At 46.5% G+C, this 20053-nt stretch overlaps 1 protein-coding gene and 1 long non-coding RNA gene across 3 annotated transcripts in view; one reads left to right on the top strand and one right to left on the bottom strand.

Annotated features, from left to right (window-relative positions):
- FGD5 (FYVE, RhoGEF and PH domain containing 5) overlaps positions 1-20053 on the top strand; it is a 118887-nt gene that overhangs the window by 63886 nt on the left and 34948 nt on the right. For both annotated transcript variants that reach the window (XM_034658816.1, XM_002920680.4), the window contains exons 4-5: positions 3627-3685; positions 3798-3828. In XM_034658816.1, coding sequence (XP_034514707.1) covers positions 3627-3685; positions 3798-3828 — 90 coding nt within the window. The remainder of the gene's footprint in view (positions 1-3626; positions 3686-3797; positions 3829-20053) is intronic.
- Positions 9453-20053, bottom strand: part of LOC105238279 — a 34821-nt gene continuing 24220 nt past the window's right edge. Inside the window, exon 5 of the long non-coding RNA XR_004624781.1 lies at positions 9453-9531. This is a non-coding gene — a long non-coding RNA (uncharacterized LOC105238279). The remainder of the gene's footprint in view (positions 9532-20053) is intronic.

Genomic DNA, 20053 nt, shown 5'->3' with positions numbered 1-20053 from the left:
CTATAATGAGCAGAGATGCCATTTATCACCAAGTGCTTATGTGCCAGATGCACTGCTAAGTGCTTGGTTTTTGAAGCTGGACTACCTGGTTTTGAATTTTGGCTCTCCCACTTACTAGCAGTAACTTTGGGCAAAGGTTAGAATTTATCTGTGCCCCAGTTTCCTCATCTGCAAAATGGAGATAATAAGAATAATACCTTGCTCATACATTATTGGGAGGATTCAGTGAGAACACACGTAAAAAGCTAGAGCCATTCTTAGCACATACTAAGTGTTCAATGAATGCTAGCTGTTATTAAGTAGGTATTATTATTATTATTATTATTATTATTATTACTACTACTACTACTACTACTACTGGCTCTGTGTTACAGATGGGACTCAGAGAAGAGAAATCACCTGTTCAAGGGCATAGGTGTAGGAAGGGGTGGAGATTTGAACCCGGGTCTTCTGACATCAGAGCACAAGCTCTCAGCGTCATGCTGGATGACAAGTGATCATTGAGTCACAGGCCCCTGGGAGATAGGAGGTCAGCTTGTCTTCATTTTATAGGGGAAGAACCCAAGCTTGAGATCTCCTGACCCCTGTCCTTTCTCCACAAAGTCATTCTCTTGATGGAAGCTTGACCACAGGGTTTCTTACCTGTTAAGGCTCGTCCTGGCAGAATATTTTTTCCATTGCAAGAGTTTTGTTTACAAAGCCTTTTCACATGTGGGACTCTGCAGGAGCCCCTGCTTGGGAGGAGTGAGCTTCTCTTGTCCACAGAGCCCCACACTAGCCCTGCAGATGCAGAAGGCAGATGGTGAGTCACGATTCGGCGCCTGTGGGAGGGCCGGAGGCCAGGTGAGACTGGAGGCCTCTGCAGGCCTCGCTATTTCCCCTCCTGCTCCATGGGTGCTGTGACAGCCCACCAAGAAGCAGCAGTGAGATGCAGGAGGGAGACTGAACGAGGGCCCAAGTTCTGCCCTATTTGGGTGGCCTTGGAGAGAATGAAATCTCCAAAAATACTTTGCTTCTTAGCCAGGCAACTATTAGGGATGAAACAGCTAGAGACGGGAACTCATTTATTGAATACCTACTGTGTGCCAGGCACTGTATCTCATTTCATTTATTTATTCAGTTGTTGATTGAACATCTCCCATGTGCAAGGATGGCATCAGGTAGTGTGGCTGCTATGAAGAGGAGCACAGCAAGATGAACGGTCATAACAAGTGGCTCTCACCAAGGGGTGAGATTTTGCTCCCCCCGAGGACATTTGGCAATGTCTGGAAACATTTTCAGCTGTCCCAACTTGGGGTGGGGGTGGCTCCTGTCATCCAGTGAGGAGAAGCCGTGGATACTATTAATGACCCTACAGTATATAGGACAGCCCCTGCAACCAAAGCCGCCTGGTCTAAAATGTCAGTAGTGCCAAAGCTGAGAAACCCTGGGATAGAGGATGACTTCGGGTGATCTTCAGGTCAGGTGGTCATGGATGGCCACACTGAGGATGTGACGTTTGATCTGAAAAAGTCAGAAAGTAAGAATGAGATCTGGGAAGGAGCATCACATGCAGAGGGAACAGCAAGTATAAAGGCCTTGAGTCACGAATGTATCATCAAAAAGGCCAGTGCATGAGGGGCACCTGGGTGACTCAGTTGGACGTCTGCCCTCAGCTCAGGTCATGGTCCCGGGATCCTGGAATCAAGCCCTGCCTGGGCTCCCTGCTGAGCAAGGAGCCTGCTTTCTCCCTCTTCCCTCACCCCCATTCGTGCTCTATCTCTTTCTCTCAAATAAATAAAATTTTTAAAAAGAAAAAAGACCCGTGCACGAAATTGGGCTGATTATTCTCCTCCATATTTCGGATGAAAAAACTGAAGCTCAAAGGAAACAGTTTGCCAGCCACCATACAATTACACAACGAGGGAGCCGGAATTTGAACTTGGATATGCTTCGTCCCAGAGTCCCTTTGCTTTCTTTCCACTGCCTCAACTTCTACTCTCAGAGGAGTGGCTCAGCCTTCATTTTGCAGTTGAGACCTCTCCCCTACTTAACCCTGTGAATTATTTTTTTTTATTCCATCCCTGAGCATTTGGTTCAGTCCCTGATTCCTACCTCAGTAACGAAAACCACAAAGATAACGATTGCCATTACTTCTGTATGGCTTACTGTGCACTAGACACTATTCCATGTGAGAGATATCTAGATAGACGCATAGACAAGAGATAGATACCTCTCTGTAATACAGTCATTTAGTCTGCACAATATGCAGGTGTTAAGTACCCTTATTCTGTTGTGCCCATTTTACAGATAGGAAAACTGAAGTATAGAAGGGCTAATTCAACTAGTAAAAGGCAGAAACAGGAATTGAGCCCATACTGCCTAGTTCCAGAGTCTGTGCTCTTAAGTGAAACACTGTGTAGTTGCTCTCTTAACAGGTAGTGAGTTTCTGGTCATTAGAGTAGATCATTCACTTGACCAATGGCTCCTCAAATTTAGTCACACATAAGTTCTGCATAGAACAGAATTTAGAGGTCACTTTATTCACACATGGGGACACTGAGGCCCAGCCTTAGAAAGTGACTTTTGCAAGTTGTACCAGGAGGTACTGGTGGAGCTGGAATCAGAAGCCAGGTGTCCCATCCAAGTGCCCTCTGCTCCACTGGGGGCCGCCCCACCCCCAGTCTTGCCTACACGTTCCTCGCGTCTGCCGTCTGTTCTGTCAGGCTGCCCCATAGTGTCTTTGCTCTTCTGGATCCCAGCCAGCAGCTGTGTCTGATATCTGGCAGGTTCAGGGCCACAGAGGAGGGGCCTGCTTGTGGCAGAAGGCCCAGGCATCTGCCTCAGCCCCCGCCCATCCTTTCCTGTTTATAGACATAATCTCAGTTATTCCCAAATCTTACAGGTGCAGAAGTTGGGCCTCAATGGGTTAAAGGGCTCACCCCCTGAGGTCAGCCAGGACAGTTAGTACTTCCCAGGTGGAATGAACATTTATTCATTCTTTTATTCACTCATTCATTCTTTCAGTCAACAAAAGCAAGGCACTGCTCGTGCAGGGGTGAAATTTATGGTTCCTGCCCTCCAGGAGAGACATACTTGGTATCCTTAGAGGAGGATGCCCCAGAAAGGATACCTAATCCAGCTGGTTCAGGCAGGTGATCAAAAAAGGCTCCTTGGAAGAGGTGATGGATACCATGGCTAAGTCTTAAAGGATAACTAGGAATTAGCCAGGCAGAAAAGGGGAAAAGGACACCAAGGGGACAGCACATGCAAAAGCAAGAAGTAAGAGCCCTCTCTGTATGTGGAGAAATGCGCGTGGTTCAAGGTTGCTAAGCCTGTGGATGCCAAGATCACAGTCGTGAGAGCGGCCACCTAGTGCGCACTTACTGTGTGTTTGGCAGTGTTCTGAGCATTAACTCAACAGCCTTCTGAGTTAGATGCTTTCAGTATCCACATTTACAGATAAGGAAACCGAGGTGCCGTGAGGTTGAAGATCTCAACAGGTAGTGAGTGCCAGGGAGTGGGCTGAAAAGTACATGGAATTTGCCTCCAGCAGTTTGCAGTTCCGTCTGTAAACTCCATGCTTGTGGAGGTGGGGGTCTCTGACTTGGTGCTGTCCCGCCTGATCACTCTGTTCTCTCTTGCAGATGGAAGGACAGTCTAGAGCCCATGTCATCGCACAGGAACTGCTGTCTTCGGAGAAAGCGTGAGTCCCCAAGCAGCTGCCTGTGGCCTTGAGCCTGTTAACAGAACATCACCCCTCCCTGGCTTAAGCAGGTTGGGAATTAATGCAAACTCAACCCTCTTTCCCTCTGTAGATACGTGGAGATGCTCCAGCACTTACATCTGGTGAGTTAATCCTTTCCATTGTCTAAAACTAATTGCCCCTTTACAAGGCTGTGATACAAGAGGCAGAAAAGCAGTGAAGAGACAGAGGTGATTTCGATGAACAGAGGCTTGGCAGCAGACAGATGTCCACCAAGGGTTTTTGTGGACGTCTGTCTCCTGATTCATGTGCTTCAGGGAGTGAATAGCACTGTGCTTTCCATGCGTATATCGCTCTGCCTGAACCGGGTGTATAGGGGGATATGCTAAGGCTCTGGAAGGATGTTTGCAGTTTCCTCAGCCCTCTTGTTGAAGAAGGCAGAAGGAGGACTGGTGTAGTTCTAGGTCATTGCTATGTGTGCGAGTTTAGGTGTGTGTGTGAGTGTACGTGTGTGGGTGCATGCATGTGGGGGGGGGTGTATACATGTATATGTATGTTCAGGTCCGTATGGAGAAGAAGATATGTTAGCACAGTGACAGAGCAGCTGGGGTAAGGAGAAGCTTTCTCAGTCGTCCCAGCACTGGGGCAATAACACCTGAGCTAGTAGAGAGGAAATCCTCTGGACTTTCAGAGGACAGGAGGCCAGACTTGGAGACTGCCTGGGTATCAGGCGCTGCCACCCTTTCCAACCCACAAAACTGCCTGGAAGGTCTCCCTTTGCAGTCAGTTCAGTTCAGTTCAACAAACATTTTTTGAACACTTGCTGTGTGACGAGAGCTGAGAAATAGAAAGTCAGATCAGACAGGCCCTTTCCCAGGAGCTCTCTGGCCAGCGAAGGAGACAGATTAGTAAATGAGAAATCATCTGGAGCACGGGGGGATGGACTGACAACCTGGGGGAATCTCGGCAGACTTCCCTGAGGAGGTGACTTTTGAGATGAGTCATAAGGAGGGATGAGGGAAGAGGGTACAGCAGAGATGTGGGAAGTGAAGGAACATCAAGGGCACCTGGTCCTTGAGGTCTCTAAGCCATTTCCAGTCCCCTGGTAGTTTAGCATCTGATTCCACACTGTTTTGCATCGTTCACCACATCTATCCAAGAACATGAGATCTAGGAATGTCCACCCGGGACATTTTGTCTGTGGTGATATGGAGGCCCAGAGAAAGTGACTGAGCCAGGGTGAACACCCTGTTCTCCCAGTGCATTGTCATGTGTTAATCCTGTGTCTTCCAACTGCCTTTGGAGTTCTTTGTGGCAAGGGCCCCTCTGGATGCAGCAGAGCACCCAGCACCAAGCCAGGCCTCCTGCTGAATGCAGCTGAGGTCCCCTGTCAGTGACATCACCCTAGTGTCACACTGCTATGTGAGCAGGGGCACCCAGGTCCCCAGAAGCAGGACAGAGCACTACTCTGGTCTGTGTGCCCAGCCCCTCATTTTTTCCCTTTAGGATGAGAGCTTTGTGTTCATTATTAAACTCAAAAGCCCTCAGGTATGAAATGTACCACCCTCTTACACCTAAAACATCTCTTTAGGAAGGGCAGGAAGAGTCCCTCTTCTGTTTTTTTCTGCTCTCTCACTTGCCTCTGAGCTGGCAGCACGACAGAGAGGCTGGGCTTTTTGTTTTATGACTTTGTTAAGAGGGTTTTAACTGGGAAACTTCCATCTGTGTTTGCACTGCTTCCTGCCAGTTGGAAAGATGCTGAAACCGCTGGTAATCCATAATAATATCCTGAGGAGAAAAAAAAAGAGCCCATAAAAGTCACAACTCATAAGCTAGTTTTGGGAAATTGTGGTCCAGAGCTACATTTATGACATCAGTGTGTATGGGGACAGAAGAGGCAGAAAAGCCCCAGTGTGACTCCAAGTCCTAGCCAGGGACATGAGTCTAAAGGAGACCCATAAACTCCATGACGTTCTCCACCACTCCCAGTCTGGATCCATCTCTGAGTGCTAAGATTGGCAGGTTATCTCTCAGAATTCCTCTTTATAGATTTGTTGCTATTGAAATCCCAAGGCTGCCCAGTGATGGGAAGGGCTGACCATGCATTGTGAACCTCCCCAGTTAGAAAGGTCCCTAGCTCCATTATGCTGTTTTGAGGGGGGAATTCGGTGGCCTCTGGCCTTCTATGTTTGGGATTCAACCCTGTACTTGTGAACTGGTAGGCAGAGCTAACTCAGTGATGACTAAAAGTTCTGGTCATCCAAAATTGAATCCTAATGGTCAAGATCCTGTTTTGCATACATAGCCTATTAACTAAGAATGGATTTTATATGTTTTATTTATTTTACTTATTTTTTTAGAGATTTATTTATTTATTTGGGGAGGGGATTGAGTAGGGGGAGGGGCAGAGGGAGAGGGAGAAGCAGACTCCCTGCTGAACATGGAGCCTGACTCATGGGGCTCCTTCCCAGGACCCTGAGATCGGGACCTGAGCTGAGGTTAGCCACTTAACCAATTAAGCCATCCAGGCGCCCCTATATGTTTTAAATGTTTGTGAAAAAGGTAAAGAAGATGCATCAACTGTACTTGAGAAAAATAGATGTAAGAGTTTTCGACATATTCTGGATATAGACCTTGTCAAATATATAATTTGAAAAAAAAAAAGAGGTAAAGAATATATAACTGAGACTGTATACAGTCCGCAAAGCCTTAAATATTTATTGTGTGGCCCTTTACAGAAAAGGTTTGCTGACTTCTGGTTTAAAGACTCCCTCCCATCCTTCCAGGAACCCAGTCGTATATTCATCCCCCTGCCCATCTATCTGTATAATCAAATTCTCACCCACTCATGTAGTCAGCTTTTCAATCACTCATCTGCCCTTTAATCTATCTGTGCCCCCTTATGGCACATCTGTGCTCCCATTCTTACCCCCTCTCAATTCATCCACTATTTAGAGGTCTACCCATCCTTCCAACCATCTATCCATCCATCCATCCATCCATCCATCCATCCATCCATCCATCCACAAATCCACCCACTCATCTACCCATCCTCCCATCCTCCCATCCTCCCATCCACCCACCCATCCACACATCGATCCATCCATCCATCCATCCATCCATCCATCCATCCATCTATCCATCTAACCGTCTATCCACCTGGCTTATTCCTTTTGGAGGGGACATCACAGGATTTTTACAGTGCCTATGGCACTGAAATGGGCCTTCAAGCCCCAAAGATAAATAAGGCCCAGAATCTGCCCTTGAATAGGTATCTCTTATTTGTGGTGGTAAAAGCCTAGAGTAGGGAAGAGAAATAGATAGGTAAACAGTCAGTTATGCTACTCCATGGTAAGTATAATTTGCACAATTATAGTTTTGTGCAAAATCTGCGGGAGCATGGGGCAGGGAGATTCCCCTTGTGGGTATCTAAGAAGATTGACAGAAGAGGTGCCCCTAAGGTGGATTTTGAAGGAGCCTGATGGAGGAGGGCACATAAGGCAGGTGGTCAGCATGGAAATGCTCACAGGCCTGAAGGTACATGATATGTCTGGAGAACGGTGCACCGTCACACATGGTTATAACATGGATAAGTTTGAAAAGGCAGGTTGGAAGTGGAATTGGGGGTCAGATGATTGGTCCAAAAACCAAGTACCTAAAATGCCAGGCCATGGCGTTTATGCTTTTTCTTATATATAGTGATTCGTTATAGACCTTGAATAGTTATATCCTGTGGACATCTTCAATGCTCTGTTTTCTCATCTAAAAAAAAAAAAAAAATCCCTTCCTAGCAAAAGTTGAAAATTCCTAGCATGGGTTCCTCCTTTGGGCTAAGGCATTGAAGGCCTTTTCAGAAGCCAGTCTGCCGACTGGGAGAGGTAACCCTGGAAGTTATCACCATCTGATTTGCCAAGAGAAGCTCCCTCCCCTAAGAGACCCAACATGATCTGATCCCTGTCTACCTCTCTGGCACTGCCTCCTACCACTTTTGTTGTTCACTTCAGCCACTCTGGGCCTTCCCGCTCTTCTTAACATAATACAAATGAATTTCCATTGCATGGCTTTCGCACATGCTTTTCTTGCCACTGCAATGTCCTACTCCCGATCTTCTCATAGCCAGTTCCTCCTTCTCATTCTGGTGTCAGCTCAAAGCAGTGGTGCCCAAAATTTAGTGGCATAGAACAACCATGTTATTATGCTTGTAAATTCTTTGGGCCAGGAGTTTGGACAGGGCAAGGTGGGGAGAGTGTGTCTCTGGTCCCCAGTGTCTGGGCAGGACTTCAAGACTAAGGGCAACTTGATGACCAAAGGTTAGAATCACCCTAAGTGTCATCATTCATGGCTGGTGTTTATTGCTGGCTATTGTCTGAGACCTCATTTGGGCTGTTGGCCAGAACACTTACTCCTGGCCTCTCCATGTGGTCCCTCTGCATGGGCAGTTTGGGCTTCCTCACAGCATGGTGGCTGCTTTCCAAGACTCAGTGTCCCAAGAGAGAACTGGGAGGAAGTGTGTGGCATTTGTATGATCCAGGCTTAAGTCGCATAGCACCACTTCCACCATATTCTGTTAGTGGAGACAGTCACAAAGGTCTACCCAAGTTCAAGGGGAGGGGATATAGTTTCCAGCATCAATGGGAGAAATATCAAGCCTACATTGCATAATGACCATATGAGATAGGAGATATTGTTATGAGCTGTTTGGGGAAAATACAGTCTGGGTCAGCTGGGAGTCAACTGGTCAAAGCTGGGTTCAACTCAGTGGCTGTACTTCTTATGTGTTCATTCTGGGACCCAGGTTGACGGGACAGCAGGCAATCAGGGAAGGCTCTCCCCATGGTGATGGCAGAGAGCAAGCAGAAACACCAGAGGGCTTCCGAGATTCAGTCTCATGACTGGCACATCATTTCTGTCCACATCCCATTGGCCAGAGCAAGTATCAAGGCCTCGCCCAAAGACAAGGGACAGGGATCTGCTCTCCCTCATAGTGAGGCCATGGCAAGCGTGTGGATGCTGGAGTGGATGCTGGGGGAGGGTAAGGAACCACAGCTGTGCCTCCTCGTCTGCACCATCTCATACTCCATTTTATTTTCTTCACAGAAACTTTATCTAAAATCATCTAATTTATGTATTTATTTACTCATGTTGTATTTTCATTTTTGTCCAGTTCCAAATACTTTCTAATTCCCCTTGTGATTTCTTCTTTGACCCATGAGTTATTTAAAATTATGTTGTTCCATTTCCAACTATTTGTGAGTTTCCCAAATTTCCGCCTGCTGCTGATTTTTAATTCTGTCATGGTTGGAGAATGTACTTGTGTGGTTTTAAATTTATTGAGATTTGTTTTATGGCCTGGCTTATAGTATATCCTGGAGAATGTTCCATGTGTGCTTGAAAAGAATGTGTTTTCTGCTCTAGCTGGTGGGTGTCCTATAGATGTCACTTAGGTCAGGCTGGTCAGCGGTGCTGTTTGAGTCTTCTGCGTCCTTGCTGGCTTTCTGTCTCACCCCTCTGTCCCTTCCTGTAAGTGGAGTCTTGATTACTGAGTTGTCTATCTCTCTTCCATTCTGTTCACTTTGCTTCATTTATTTTGGGGCTGTTCTCAGAGGCTTATTTACTGTCTTATCTCCCTCACTAAACTCAGAGCTCTTTGAGGACAAAGAACTTGACTGGTCCCATTCCAGTGTCTTGTGAGGCCTGGTACACCATCAGGGCTCAGTAAATATCTGATGAATGAGTGATGGCAGGGTCAAACTTTCAGCAGTCTTACCACTTCTTCAGCCAGAACTATTTCCTGAGCACCTCTTATGTGCTGGGTACTGGGTCCTTGTCCTTCAGGAACCGACAGTCTAGGAAGGAGAGAGGCACAAAAGGGACAATATTAGTACAATGGTAGGGGCATACTGAGCCTGAGAGCTTCCGAGGAGGCCCCCGCCCCAGGCTTCTGGGGGTTGGAGAGGGATTCCCAAAGGCAGTGTGTCTAAGCCGAGACCTGAAGGATGGGGAGCAGTTGGCCAGGTGAGGAAGGCTTGTGCTTGGCAAGGGGATCAGCATGTGCAGAGGTCTGGAGTCTAGGTAGAGATTGGTGCGTTTGGGATCTTAAAGAAATGCCGCATAGCTGGAGCATGTGCGTGAGTGACGGAGTGGTGAGAGGTGAGGGGCAGAGCCCCATGAGGCGTGTTGAGGGGTGGGTTTGATCCGCTGAAGGTCTGTGGGGAGGCCATTGGGTGATTCCAGCAGGAGGTGACACTGGACTGGAGTGCTGCAGGCAGAGTGGAGGACCATGTGCTTGGTGATAGGCTGGCTGTGGGGTGCAGGAGAGGCAGGGAACGGTCCAGGCTGACCTCAGATTTCTGGCTTGGTGACTCACCAGAGCAGCAAGTGCTGGAGGGGGTCAGGCTAGGCACAGGGGTGATGAGTTTATTGTGGGTCTTGTGAGGTGTGAGGGGTGGGGGAAGGACGTCCCAGTGATGAGCAGGGCACAGGATGTGCACCAGAAGTGATTAGTGTGGCGATATTAACTGAAGCCCCTGGAGTGGCCTGGATTTCCCCGAGGGAATGTGTGGGGTGGGGAGAGGGCCCTCAGGTGCCTGGGGCCTGGCAGGTTTTTGGTTTTTGTTTTGTTTTGTTTTTAATTTATTTGAGAAGGAGAGAGAAAAGCATGCAAGAATGGGAGGAGGGACAGAGGGAGAGGGGCAAGCAGGCTCCCCACTGAGCAGGGAGCCCAACAACAACCACAAGGATGATGATAACAACGGGGCAGGGCTCGATCCCAGGCCCCAGGGCTTGATCCCAGGACCATGAGATCATGACCTGAGCTGAAGTCGGACCCTTAACCAACCAGCCACCCAGGTGCCCCGCCTGGCAGGTTTTTGTGAAAGGGTCAGAGGGACTAAAGGAGGAGTTATTAGGAGAATGCAGTGCAGAAAGGCAGACGCGCAGCTTCTCAGATCCTCCCTGAATCTTCCCACTGATAGCACCTCCCGCACACACCTTGCTCAGTGTGGTAGCCACCTGAAAGGGCATCAGGAATGTCCAGGACAGAGCCAGATTTCTCAGACCGCTCAGAGGAACAGGACAGCCCTCCCTTATCACTGCACGCCTGTGTGATTCAGTTGTGGCCTTAGCACTGACAGGACTGGGGCAAGTGCAGGAACTGGAGGGATTCAGTGTCGAGTTTATGAATTTATCTGAGTTGGGTGCTATCAGTTTGCCCCCATCCCAGTGCCATCTTTCCTCTCCCAGACAGCTCTGGCTTCTCGTTCTAGCTGGTGTCCGGTGTACCTGACGCTGTAGAGGAGGGGTGGTAGTGAGCGTCTGCTGACCTGTTGTGTGGTTGACAATTTACATACGTTCTGTCATTTAATTGTACACACTCTGTGCTCAGTAGATATTTCTCAGACCGTTGAATGAGTCCAAAACTGAGTCTCAGAGAGATGAGTGACTTGCCCAAGGTCACACAGCCAGTAGGAAGTAGAGACAGGGCCATCTGACTCCAGAGCCCCAAGAAGGGGAGGAAATAAATTGAAGCAGAACAGTCTGTTTGGGTGTAAGGAGCCTTAGGAGGGGAAAATCAGTGTGAGCAGGAGAAATGAAGTCACGGAAGGCTTCCTGGAAGAGAGGACATTGAGATGGCATTGATGGACAGAAAGTAGGAACAGGCCTTCTGATGGATAGGAGCAGCAGGAACAGGTGAATAGAGTGGAGGGCTTGGGAGTGTGGGTGTACCAGAAGTAGCTGGAGAGCTGGTCTTCAGGGAGAGCCTGAATACCATGCCCCAAGGCCTTTTAAAAGGGAGGTGCAGGAATTTGGGAGCCTTGAGGACTTGAGCAGGGCAGATGCAGTGAAGGAGTTTTGGGTAAGGTTGGTCTGGTGGGTTTTTGGGAGGGGATGATGCTGGGCAACCAGGAGGTTAACCTAGACCAAACTCCTCGGTAGCCTCATGCTGGGGACGTTGTATGGAGCTAGGAAGATTTTGTATCAGTCTCTTACTTTTATCTTTGAGCCCCTGTCCGCAGACAACATTAAGAAGTAAGCTTTAATTGAGTGGAGAGGGCTCTGTTTCTAAGTCTTTGCTGGCTCTTCCAAGGCGGAGTGAGATCATTGATCTTTGTGGACCCAGAAAGAGACAGATTTCAGTTCGGTGTGAGAAAATGTGCTTTCTTTCTACCTGAACTGCCAGGGAGGAGGTGAGCTCTCCGTATTGGGAAGTATGACTGTAGTAGCTATATTGGGGAGTTCTCAGGAGAGGGGTTCCTACCCAGGTTTGTGGCTCTTCCCTGCTCATTCAGTTCAGGGGGAGAAAATTCTCTGTGTACCCCTGGAAAGTCTCTTCTGCTTTTAATCCCTCACCCTGAGATGGCCAGTGGGACTCAGACATTTTTAGCCATAGAAGCTTGTCTTCAAATGGAATTTTACCTGGAACCCCAATATGAAGACTACCTGAAAGCAGAGATGCTTTGGTTCAAAGGTGGGTAGAGGTCAAAGTTTGGGCTCTGCCTCTACCTCCCTTAACCCTGGGGCTCCATGGAGCACAGTGTGAGAAATAGTCAACTAAATGAGTACTTCTCTCAGTGTGGTCCCCAAACCAGTGGCACCAGCGTTACCTGGGAACTTGTAAGAAATGCATATTCTTGGGCCCCACCCCACAACTGTGAAATCAGAAACTCTGGGATAGGGCCTGGCCATCTGTGTTTTAATGAACCCTCCAGGTGATGCTGATGGCAGTAACATCTGAGACCCACCGATGACCCCATAAAGTCCCTTCAGCATGAGTTCTTGTGATTCCCTGCCCCTTCAAGATAAGCTTCCTGTAGAACACTGGTCGCCAACCCTGGCCGTGCACAGATACCCAGAAGCTTTAAAAATATATGGTTTAAAAACATTCATTCAGCATAGTTATGAACAAAGCTGGGTCAATCTAAGGGTAAAACTTAAGTGAATGAGACAGAGTCTGCTCTCTGCGTAATTGGAGAGAAGGTAACAGAAACACATGGAGTAAGTACATAGCGTAACAATGCAAAATTTTGCAGTCATTGCTTTTCAGGCTGGGATACACATAACCCTGCCTGAGGTATGTAGTAGGTGTCCAACAGGGCACATTTTCTAAGAGCTTCTGCTTTGCTTTATATATATATATNCCCATAGGTAGCCGCTTAACCAACTGAGCCACCTAGGTGCCCCATTATTTTTAAGCAAATTAAATCACACATAGATATATTTTAGAGAATAAGGCAAAATATGCCTTAATTCTTAAGCTAAAATATGAAACTTCAGAGACATTCAGAGATCAAGGTGGTTCCCTTCAGGCTGTGACCCCAGAGTTCTGGAGGCTGTAGGATACTTGAAAGACCCCTAGACTGATTGCTAAAGTAACCCAGGAGGGCTTCATGATGGAGGTGGCATTTGAAGCAGCTTTAAAAGATGAACAAGATATGGATTAGATCCCAGAAGCACAGAACACAGACACAGAGGCTGAAAACAGGATTCCTGTAAAGCAGTGGTGCTCAAAGTGTGGTTCCAGAGCCCGCAGCAGCAGCATTACCTGGGAGCATGGGAGAAATGAAAATTATCCAGCCCCATCCCCAGCCTCCCGAATGGAAGCTCTGGAGGCGGGCCCAGCGATCTAGGCTTGAGTAAGTCCTACAGATGATGCATGCTCATCCTGGAGAAGCCCCGGTACACAGACTGAGCAGTCAGGTGTGGAGGTAGGCTAGACCATGAACTCCAGGCCCAGGAGTTTGACTTTAAATGAAGGGCTTGGAGGAGACACGAAGCAGTGGGGGAAGCAGTACTTGTCTTCCCTCACACACGGACCTCAGAGAGCTACTTTCTTTTTTATTTTTTTTATTTATTTTTTTAAAGATTTTATTTATTTATTTGACAGAGAGACAACCAGCGAGAGAGGGAACACAAGCAGGGGGAGTGGGAGAGGAAGAAGCAGGCTCCCAGTGGAGGAGCCTGATATGGGGCTTGATCCCAGAATTCCAGGATCACGCCCTGAGCCGAAGGCAGACGCTTAACGACTGAGCCACCCAGACGCCTCCTGCTTTCTTTTTTAAAAAACGTTTATAACTTACATACAGTTAAATACATGAATCTTAACGGTAGGGCTTAAATTTTTAATGTGCGTGTGCATGTGTGTGCGTGCGCTTGTAACTACCACTCAGGTAGAACATTGTCATCATCCCAGAAGACGCCTCTGTGCCCGTCCCCAGTCCATGTCACCGTCCAGAGGTTACCACTATTTTGCTTTCCATCACATTCGATTGGTTCAGCCTGTCATTGGACCTCATATGAACGGAATCATGAATCATGTATTCTTTTGTGTCTGGCTTCTTTAGCGCAATACAATATGTGAGATTCATCCAAGTTTTCATTCATATCAGTATTATTTTGTGTGCCTGTACCACCCCCTGTTAATGATCATTTAGCTTGTTTCCAGCTCAGGCTATTATTAAGCTGCTACGAATGTTCTCATACGTATCTTTAGGGAACATGAGCACTTACTTCTCCTCAGTATCTACCCAGACTGGAATTGTTGGTTATAGAGTAAGCACACTTTCAGCTTTATTAGGAACTGCTGAATAGGTTTTCAAAGCGGTTGAAGTAATACGTACTTCCACCCCCAGCATCTGGGGATAATGTTCCTCATGCTGCCAGCGCATTGGTATCGTCAGTCTTCTTACTCGTGGCCATTCTGGTGATCACACGGTGGTTTCTCATTGTGGGTTCAGCTTGCGTTTCCCTGATGGTTGAGGAAATTAAGTATCTTTCTGTTATTAGCCATTTGGAAATCCTCATTTGAAGTCTTTTGCTTATTTTTTAATTGGGTTGTCGGTCTTTTTCTTACTGATCTGTAGGAATTCCTTAAATATTCTGGATACAAGTCTATTTTCAGATATGCATACTGTGAATATTCTCCCAATCTGTGGCTTCCCTGTTCGATTTTTTTTAACAGCTTTGTTGAGATATAAATCTCATACCATACAATTCAGCCATTTAAAGTATAAAATGCAATGGTTTTTACTATGTTCAGAGTTGTGTAATCATCATGACAATCGATTTTGGCACATTCTCATCACCCCAAAAAGAAACTGCAACCCCCTAAGCTGTCACTCCCCCATCCCCCTGCCTCAGCCCTAGGCACCCAGCTATCTAGTTCTGTCTCTGGATTTTCCTGTTCTTGACATTTCACATGAATCGTACTCTTCTGTCATTGGTGTCTTTCACCCAGTATAGTGTATTCAAAGTCATCCACACTGCAGTGTGTGTCAGCACTTCATCCCTTTCCATGGCTACATTCCATTGTGTGTATAGACCACGTTTTGTTTATCCATTCATCAGTTGATGGACATTTGAGTGCTTTCCACTTTTGGACTATTCTGAAAATGCTTCTGTGATCATTCATGGACAAATTCTTGTATGAACATATGTTTTCCATTCTCTTGGGAATATACCTAGGAGTGCAATTGCTGAATCACACAGTAGGTAACTTTTTAACCTTTTGAGGAACCACCAGCTGTTTTCCAAAGTGACTGCACCATTTTAGATTCCCACCAGTAGTGTGTGAGCATTCCAATTTCTCCCACCTCCTTGCAGGACTTGTTATTATCTGTCTTTTTTATTATAGCCATCCTGGTGGGTACAAAGTGGGATCTCATTGTGGTTTTGATTTTGCATTTCCCTAATGACTAATGATGTCAGGCATCTTTTCATGTGCTTCTTGGTCATTTGTATATTTTTTCTGGAGAAATGTCTTCAAATCCATTGCCCATTTTTAATGGGTTATCTTTTCATTGTAATTCTGTATACAAGTTCCTTATCAGATCTGTGATTTGCAAATATTTCCTCTCAGTCTGTGGGTTGTCTTTTCACTCTTTCGGGATTGTCCTTTGAAGCATAAAATTTTTAATTTTGATGTAATCTAATTTGTTTTCTTTTGTTGTTTGTGCTTTTGGTGTCGTATCTAAGAAAGATTTTCTAGTCCCAAGTCACAAAGATTTATCCTATATTTTCTTTAAAGAGTTTTATAGTTATAGCTTTTATATGTGTTTGGTTCTGGGTTAATTGTTGTATATGGTATAAAGGAGTCCAGAGTCATCCTTTTGAATAAGGATATCCAAATATCTCAGCACCATTTGTTGAAAAGGGTTTTTTTCCCACTGAATTTTCTAGGCACCCTTGTTAAAAATCACTTGACCATGAACATTTATTTCTGTTTTTTTTTTAAGATTTTATTTATTTATTTGACAGAGAGAGAGACTGCCAGTGAGAGAGGGAACACAAGCAGGGAGAGTGGGAGAGGAAGAAGCAGGCTCCCAGTGGAGCAGGGAGCCCGATGTGGGGCTCAATCCCAGGACCCTGGGATCACGCCCTGAGCTGAAGGCAGACGCTTAATGACTGAGCCACCCAGGTGCCCCATATTTCTGGGTTCTTAATTCTATTCCATTCCATTGATCTTTAGCTTTGTCTTCTGCCAATACCACACAGTCTTTTTTTTTTTTTTAAGATTTATTTATTTATTTATTTGAGAGAGAGAGCGAGCAGGGGGAGGGGAGAGAGAGAGAATCTTGAAGCAGACTCCCCACTGAGCATGGGACTCAATCTCATGACCCATGAGAACATGACCTGAGCTGAACCCAAGAGCTGGACACTTAACCGACTGAGATACCGAGGCACCTGATACCATACAGTCTTGATTCCTGTAGTCCTCTAGTAAGTTTTGAAATCAGGAAGTGTGAGTCTTCCAACTTTGTCCTTCTTTTTCAAGATCGTTTTGGCTATTCTGGGTCCCTTGCATTTCCATGTGAATTCTAGAATCAGCTTGTCAGTTTCTCTAAAAAAAACACCACTGGGATTTTGATGGGGGAGATGAGATGAATCTCTATATCACCTTGGGGAATATTGCCCTCTTAACAATATTAAGTTGTGAATATGGGACATCTTTCCATTTGCATAGGTCTTCTTTAATTTCTTTTTTTTAGAGGGGGGAAGGGGCAGAGGGAGAGAGAATCTTAAACAGGTTCCACACCCAGTGTGGGGGCCTATGCAGGGCTTGATCTCACAACCCCGAGATCATGACCTGAGCCAAAATCAAGAGTCAGATGCTTAACTGACTGAGACACCCAGGTGCCCCTTCTTTAATTTCTTTCAGTGATGTTTTGTTGTTTTCAGAGTATAGGTTGTATGCTTTTGTTAAATTTATTCCTAAGCATTTTATTCTTTTTCATCTTGCTTTTTCAGTGATTTTAAACTTCTATATATCTATCTATTTTAAAGGTTTATTTGTTTATTTTAGAGAGAGAGAGAGCAAGCACAATTGGGAGGGGCAGAGGGAGAAGGAGTGAGAATCTTAAACAGACCCTATGCTGACTGTGGAGGACAGAGCCCAGCGCAGGGCTCAATCTCATGACCCTGGGATGATGACTTGAGAGTCAATCCCTCAACTGACTGTACACCCAGGTGCCCCTAAACTTCTATTTAAAAATAAATTCAATTTTACAGAAAAGTGACAAGAATAGAAGTAGTACATAGAACAACCAAATTCCCTTTTTCCATATTCATCTGCTAACATGAAGTCCCAATTTATTTCTTTTTCTGTATGGCTCATACTTTTTGTATACAGCTTAAGTGTAGGGGCGCCTAGGTGGCTCAGTCGTTTAAGCCTCCGACTCTTGATTTCAGCTCAGGTCATGACCTCAGGGTTGTGAGACTGAGCTCCACATTGGGCTCTGAGCTGGACGTGGAGCCTGCTTAAGATTCTCTCTCTCCCTCCCCCTCTGCCCCTTCTGCCCTTTCCCCTCTCTCCCTTTCTCAAAAAAAAAAAAAAAAGGAGAAGAAGAAGTCTTTGTGTGCCCCCACACAGAATTGTTTTCAGGGTTCCAAAGTACCCTCCAGTGACTGACCAGGCCAGGTGAAGCCATGTCTACTGGACAGCTCATGGCCTGCCACCCCGTGAATTCACTTGACTTTTGGTAGCAACATCAGTGGCTTGACATTCTGGCTACCCACCAGTTGTTTAGCCCAGAGAATGGAGATGCTATGCTGCCCAGAAAACTTAGTAGTGGGTTTGAAAAAGAGAAAAAGGGACCAAGGGACCAGGCCCCTGCATGTGAGGTCCCCACTTCCACCACCCACAAGCCCAGGACAGGGTTCGAGAACCCTATGTACTCCAGGAAACTTTCCATGCTCCAGAAGCAGAGAGGCAGTCCTCACACTAGGCCTTTCCACCAGGCTGTCCCAGGGTCTCTGAGGTTAGGTAGGAGCCCTGGCCAGCATTCTGGAGAACCGGTTTCTAGTCTGCCTCCTTGATCTGAGCAGGTTGCTCCCCTGTCTGGGCCCATCTGTAAATGTGGAATTGGCATGGGGCAATGGAAAGAGCTGGGACTTTGGAGTCAGGCTGACTTTGGCTTGAATCTTGCCATCTTGGTGGCTTTAGGCAATTTACTTAACCCCTCTGGGCCTGATTATTTTATTGGCAAAATGGAAATAATAATAATGCCAAAGTGAGAGGGTCATTCTGAGGACTAGATGGCAAAGTGACTGTACAGTGTTGAGCTCAGATGGTGTAAGTGTTCAGTACATGTTGGCTGTTGTTGTGTGTTGCTCACGTTTCCTTGGCTGGGTACTGGGGATACAGAGATAAGTAAAACTCAGTCTAGGGGAGAAGGAAGGCACAAAAATGAATCATCCTAAAAAATAACAGAAGACAATGTGCTCAAACTCTGTGAAGAAGGTATTTGTATCCTCATTTAGTGAAGGGGGAAATTGAGATCCATAGAGATGTTGTGACTTGCCCAAGGTCACACATACACAGCTCTCCAGGTAGGCAAGGACTCATTTGTGTTCTCTAGGCTTTGGCTTGGGGCCTAGAGGCTCTAAGGCCAGAACAGAGCTCCACAGAAAGCTGGGAAGTGAGCGTGGTAAGAAGGTGGACTAGGTGAGGAAGGCCTCTGGTGACCAGGGGAGTTTAGACTGGACCCTGCAGGCATTGGGACCATTCAGTTCTTCTTCCTTAGTATCTCTAGTCTATCCCCTCTCTCCATCCCCATGGCCACCATTGGGTCTGGGCCTCTCTCCTGGATAAGTGGAACAGCCTTCTCACTGATCTTGCTCTCATTCTCACCACCTCCAGTTTGTTCTCCCAACAAAGTAAATTTTCTAAGATAGATATTTGATCCAGAGGTTCCCTGTCACCCCAGAATGAAACCCAAGTGCCTTTAAAAGCCTGCAGGGCCCTGCGGGATGGGTTCTCTGTCTGATTCTCCAGTGCCATCATATTCTAATCTGTACATTTCCTGCACGGTGCACACACACACACACACTGCACCCAAGACACACTCAACTTAGGGCCTTTGCACGTGCTGTCCCCCTGCCTGAAACACTCCCCTCTTATCCAGTGGAGGTACTGCCTTCCTGTCATGCTTTCTGAGAGGTAAGCCACGTCTCCCTTATGGCCAGCTGTGGCTCCTGTGCTTTTCCCCATCACAGCACTTATCCCTCTGTGTTGAAATTGTGATTTTACTTCTCTTTTTCTCTAGATTGCAAACTTTGAGGGCAGAATAGCATTTCCTGCTCTCACTCTCCTCAGGGGTTGGTGCAGAGCAGGCACTCTGAGTATTTGTTGAATGAATATGGGGATAAGGGCCAGGTATCTCCTACCTCCTTCCTCCGTCTGAGAGACCCCGGGTGCAGTGATGGCCAGAACTATTGAGATAGCAGAAACCTTTCAGGGAGTGATGGATGGTGCGGCTGGCATTTTGTGCTGCCAGCCGATGCATGAGTTTTAAGAACGGATGTTTGTGGTGAGTCCAATTATGCTCCAGTTTTTGAAATGAGTCATGTTGATGATGGCCAACCTGCCCATTGGGACTGAGTCAATTTAGTGAGAATTAATTACAGATGAGAAACTAGCTTGCAGAGCAGTTAATATTTCAGTTCCCTGGGGTGAGATGCACATGCAGCCAGCAGTATGCCTTTGCTTGTCCTTCCTTCTCTCCCTTGCCCTCTTCCCCTCTTTGTTGTGGTCTGGGTGGCAGGGTGAATTATGATCTTGGCTCCCCTATGGCTCACTCTCCTTTTCTGTTAAATAAAGGTCTTTCAGTCAGTCAGTAGTCAGCAAGTGCTGTACAACTCCTCTGTGTCACATGCTCTGTTGGACTTTAGAAATATAGCAAGAAACAAAACAGACGTGATCCTGCTCTGGAGATATCGTAACTAAAATATAATCACAAGTGCCATGGGGATAACACTTCACAGTTTACAAAGCAGTTTTAGACATCTGTATGAGCCTCTCAGCAGCCTCGTGCTGTACTTAGTGGTACGGTTATCCCCATTTTACAGATGAGGAAACAGAGGCTCAGATAGGTG

Source organism: Ailuropoda melanoleuca, chromosome 4 (assembly GCF_002007445.2).
Source record: "Ailuropoda melanoleuca isolate Jingjing chromosome 4, ASM200744v2, whole genome shotgun sequence".
Lineage (NCBI taxonomy): Eukaryota > Metazoa > Chordata > Mammalia > Carnivora > Ursidae > Ailuropoda > Ailuropoda melanoleuca.
Note: the sequence above shows the minus strand (reverse complement) of the source record. Positions and strands in the feature narration are given on the sequence as shown.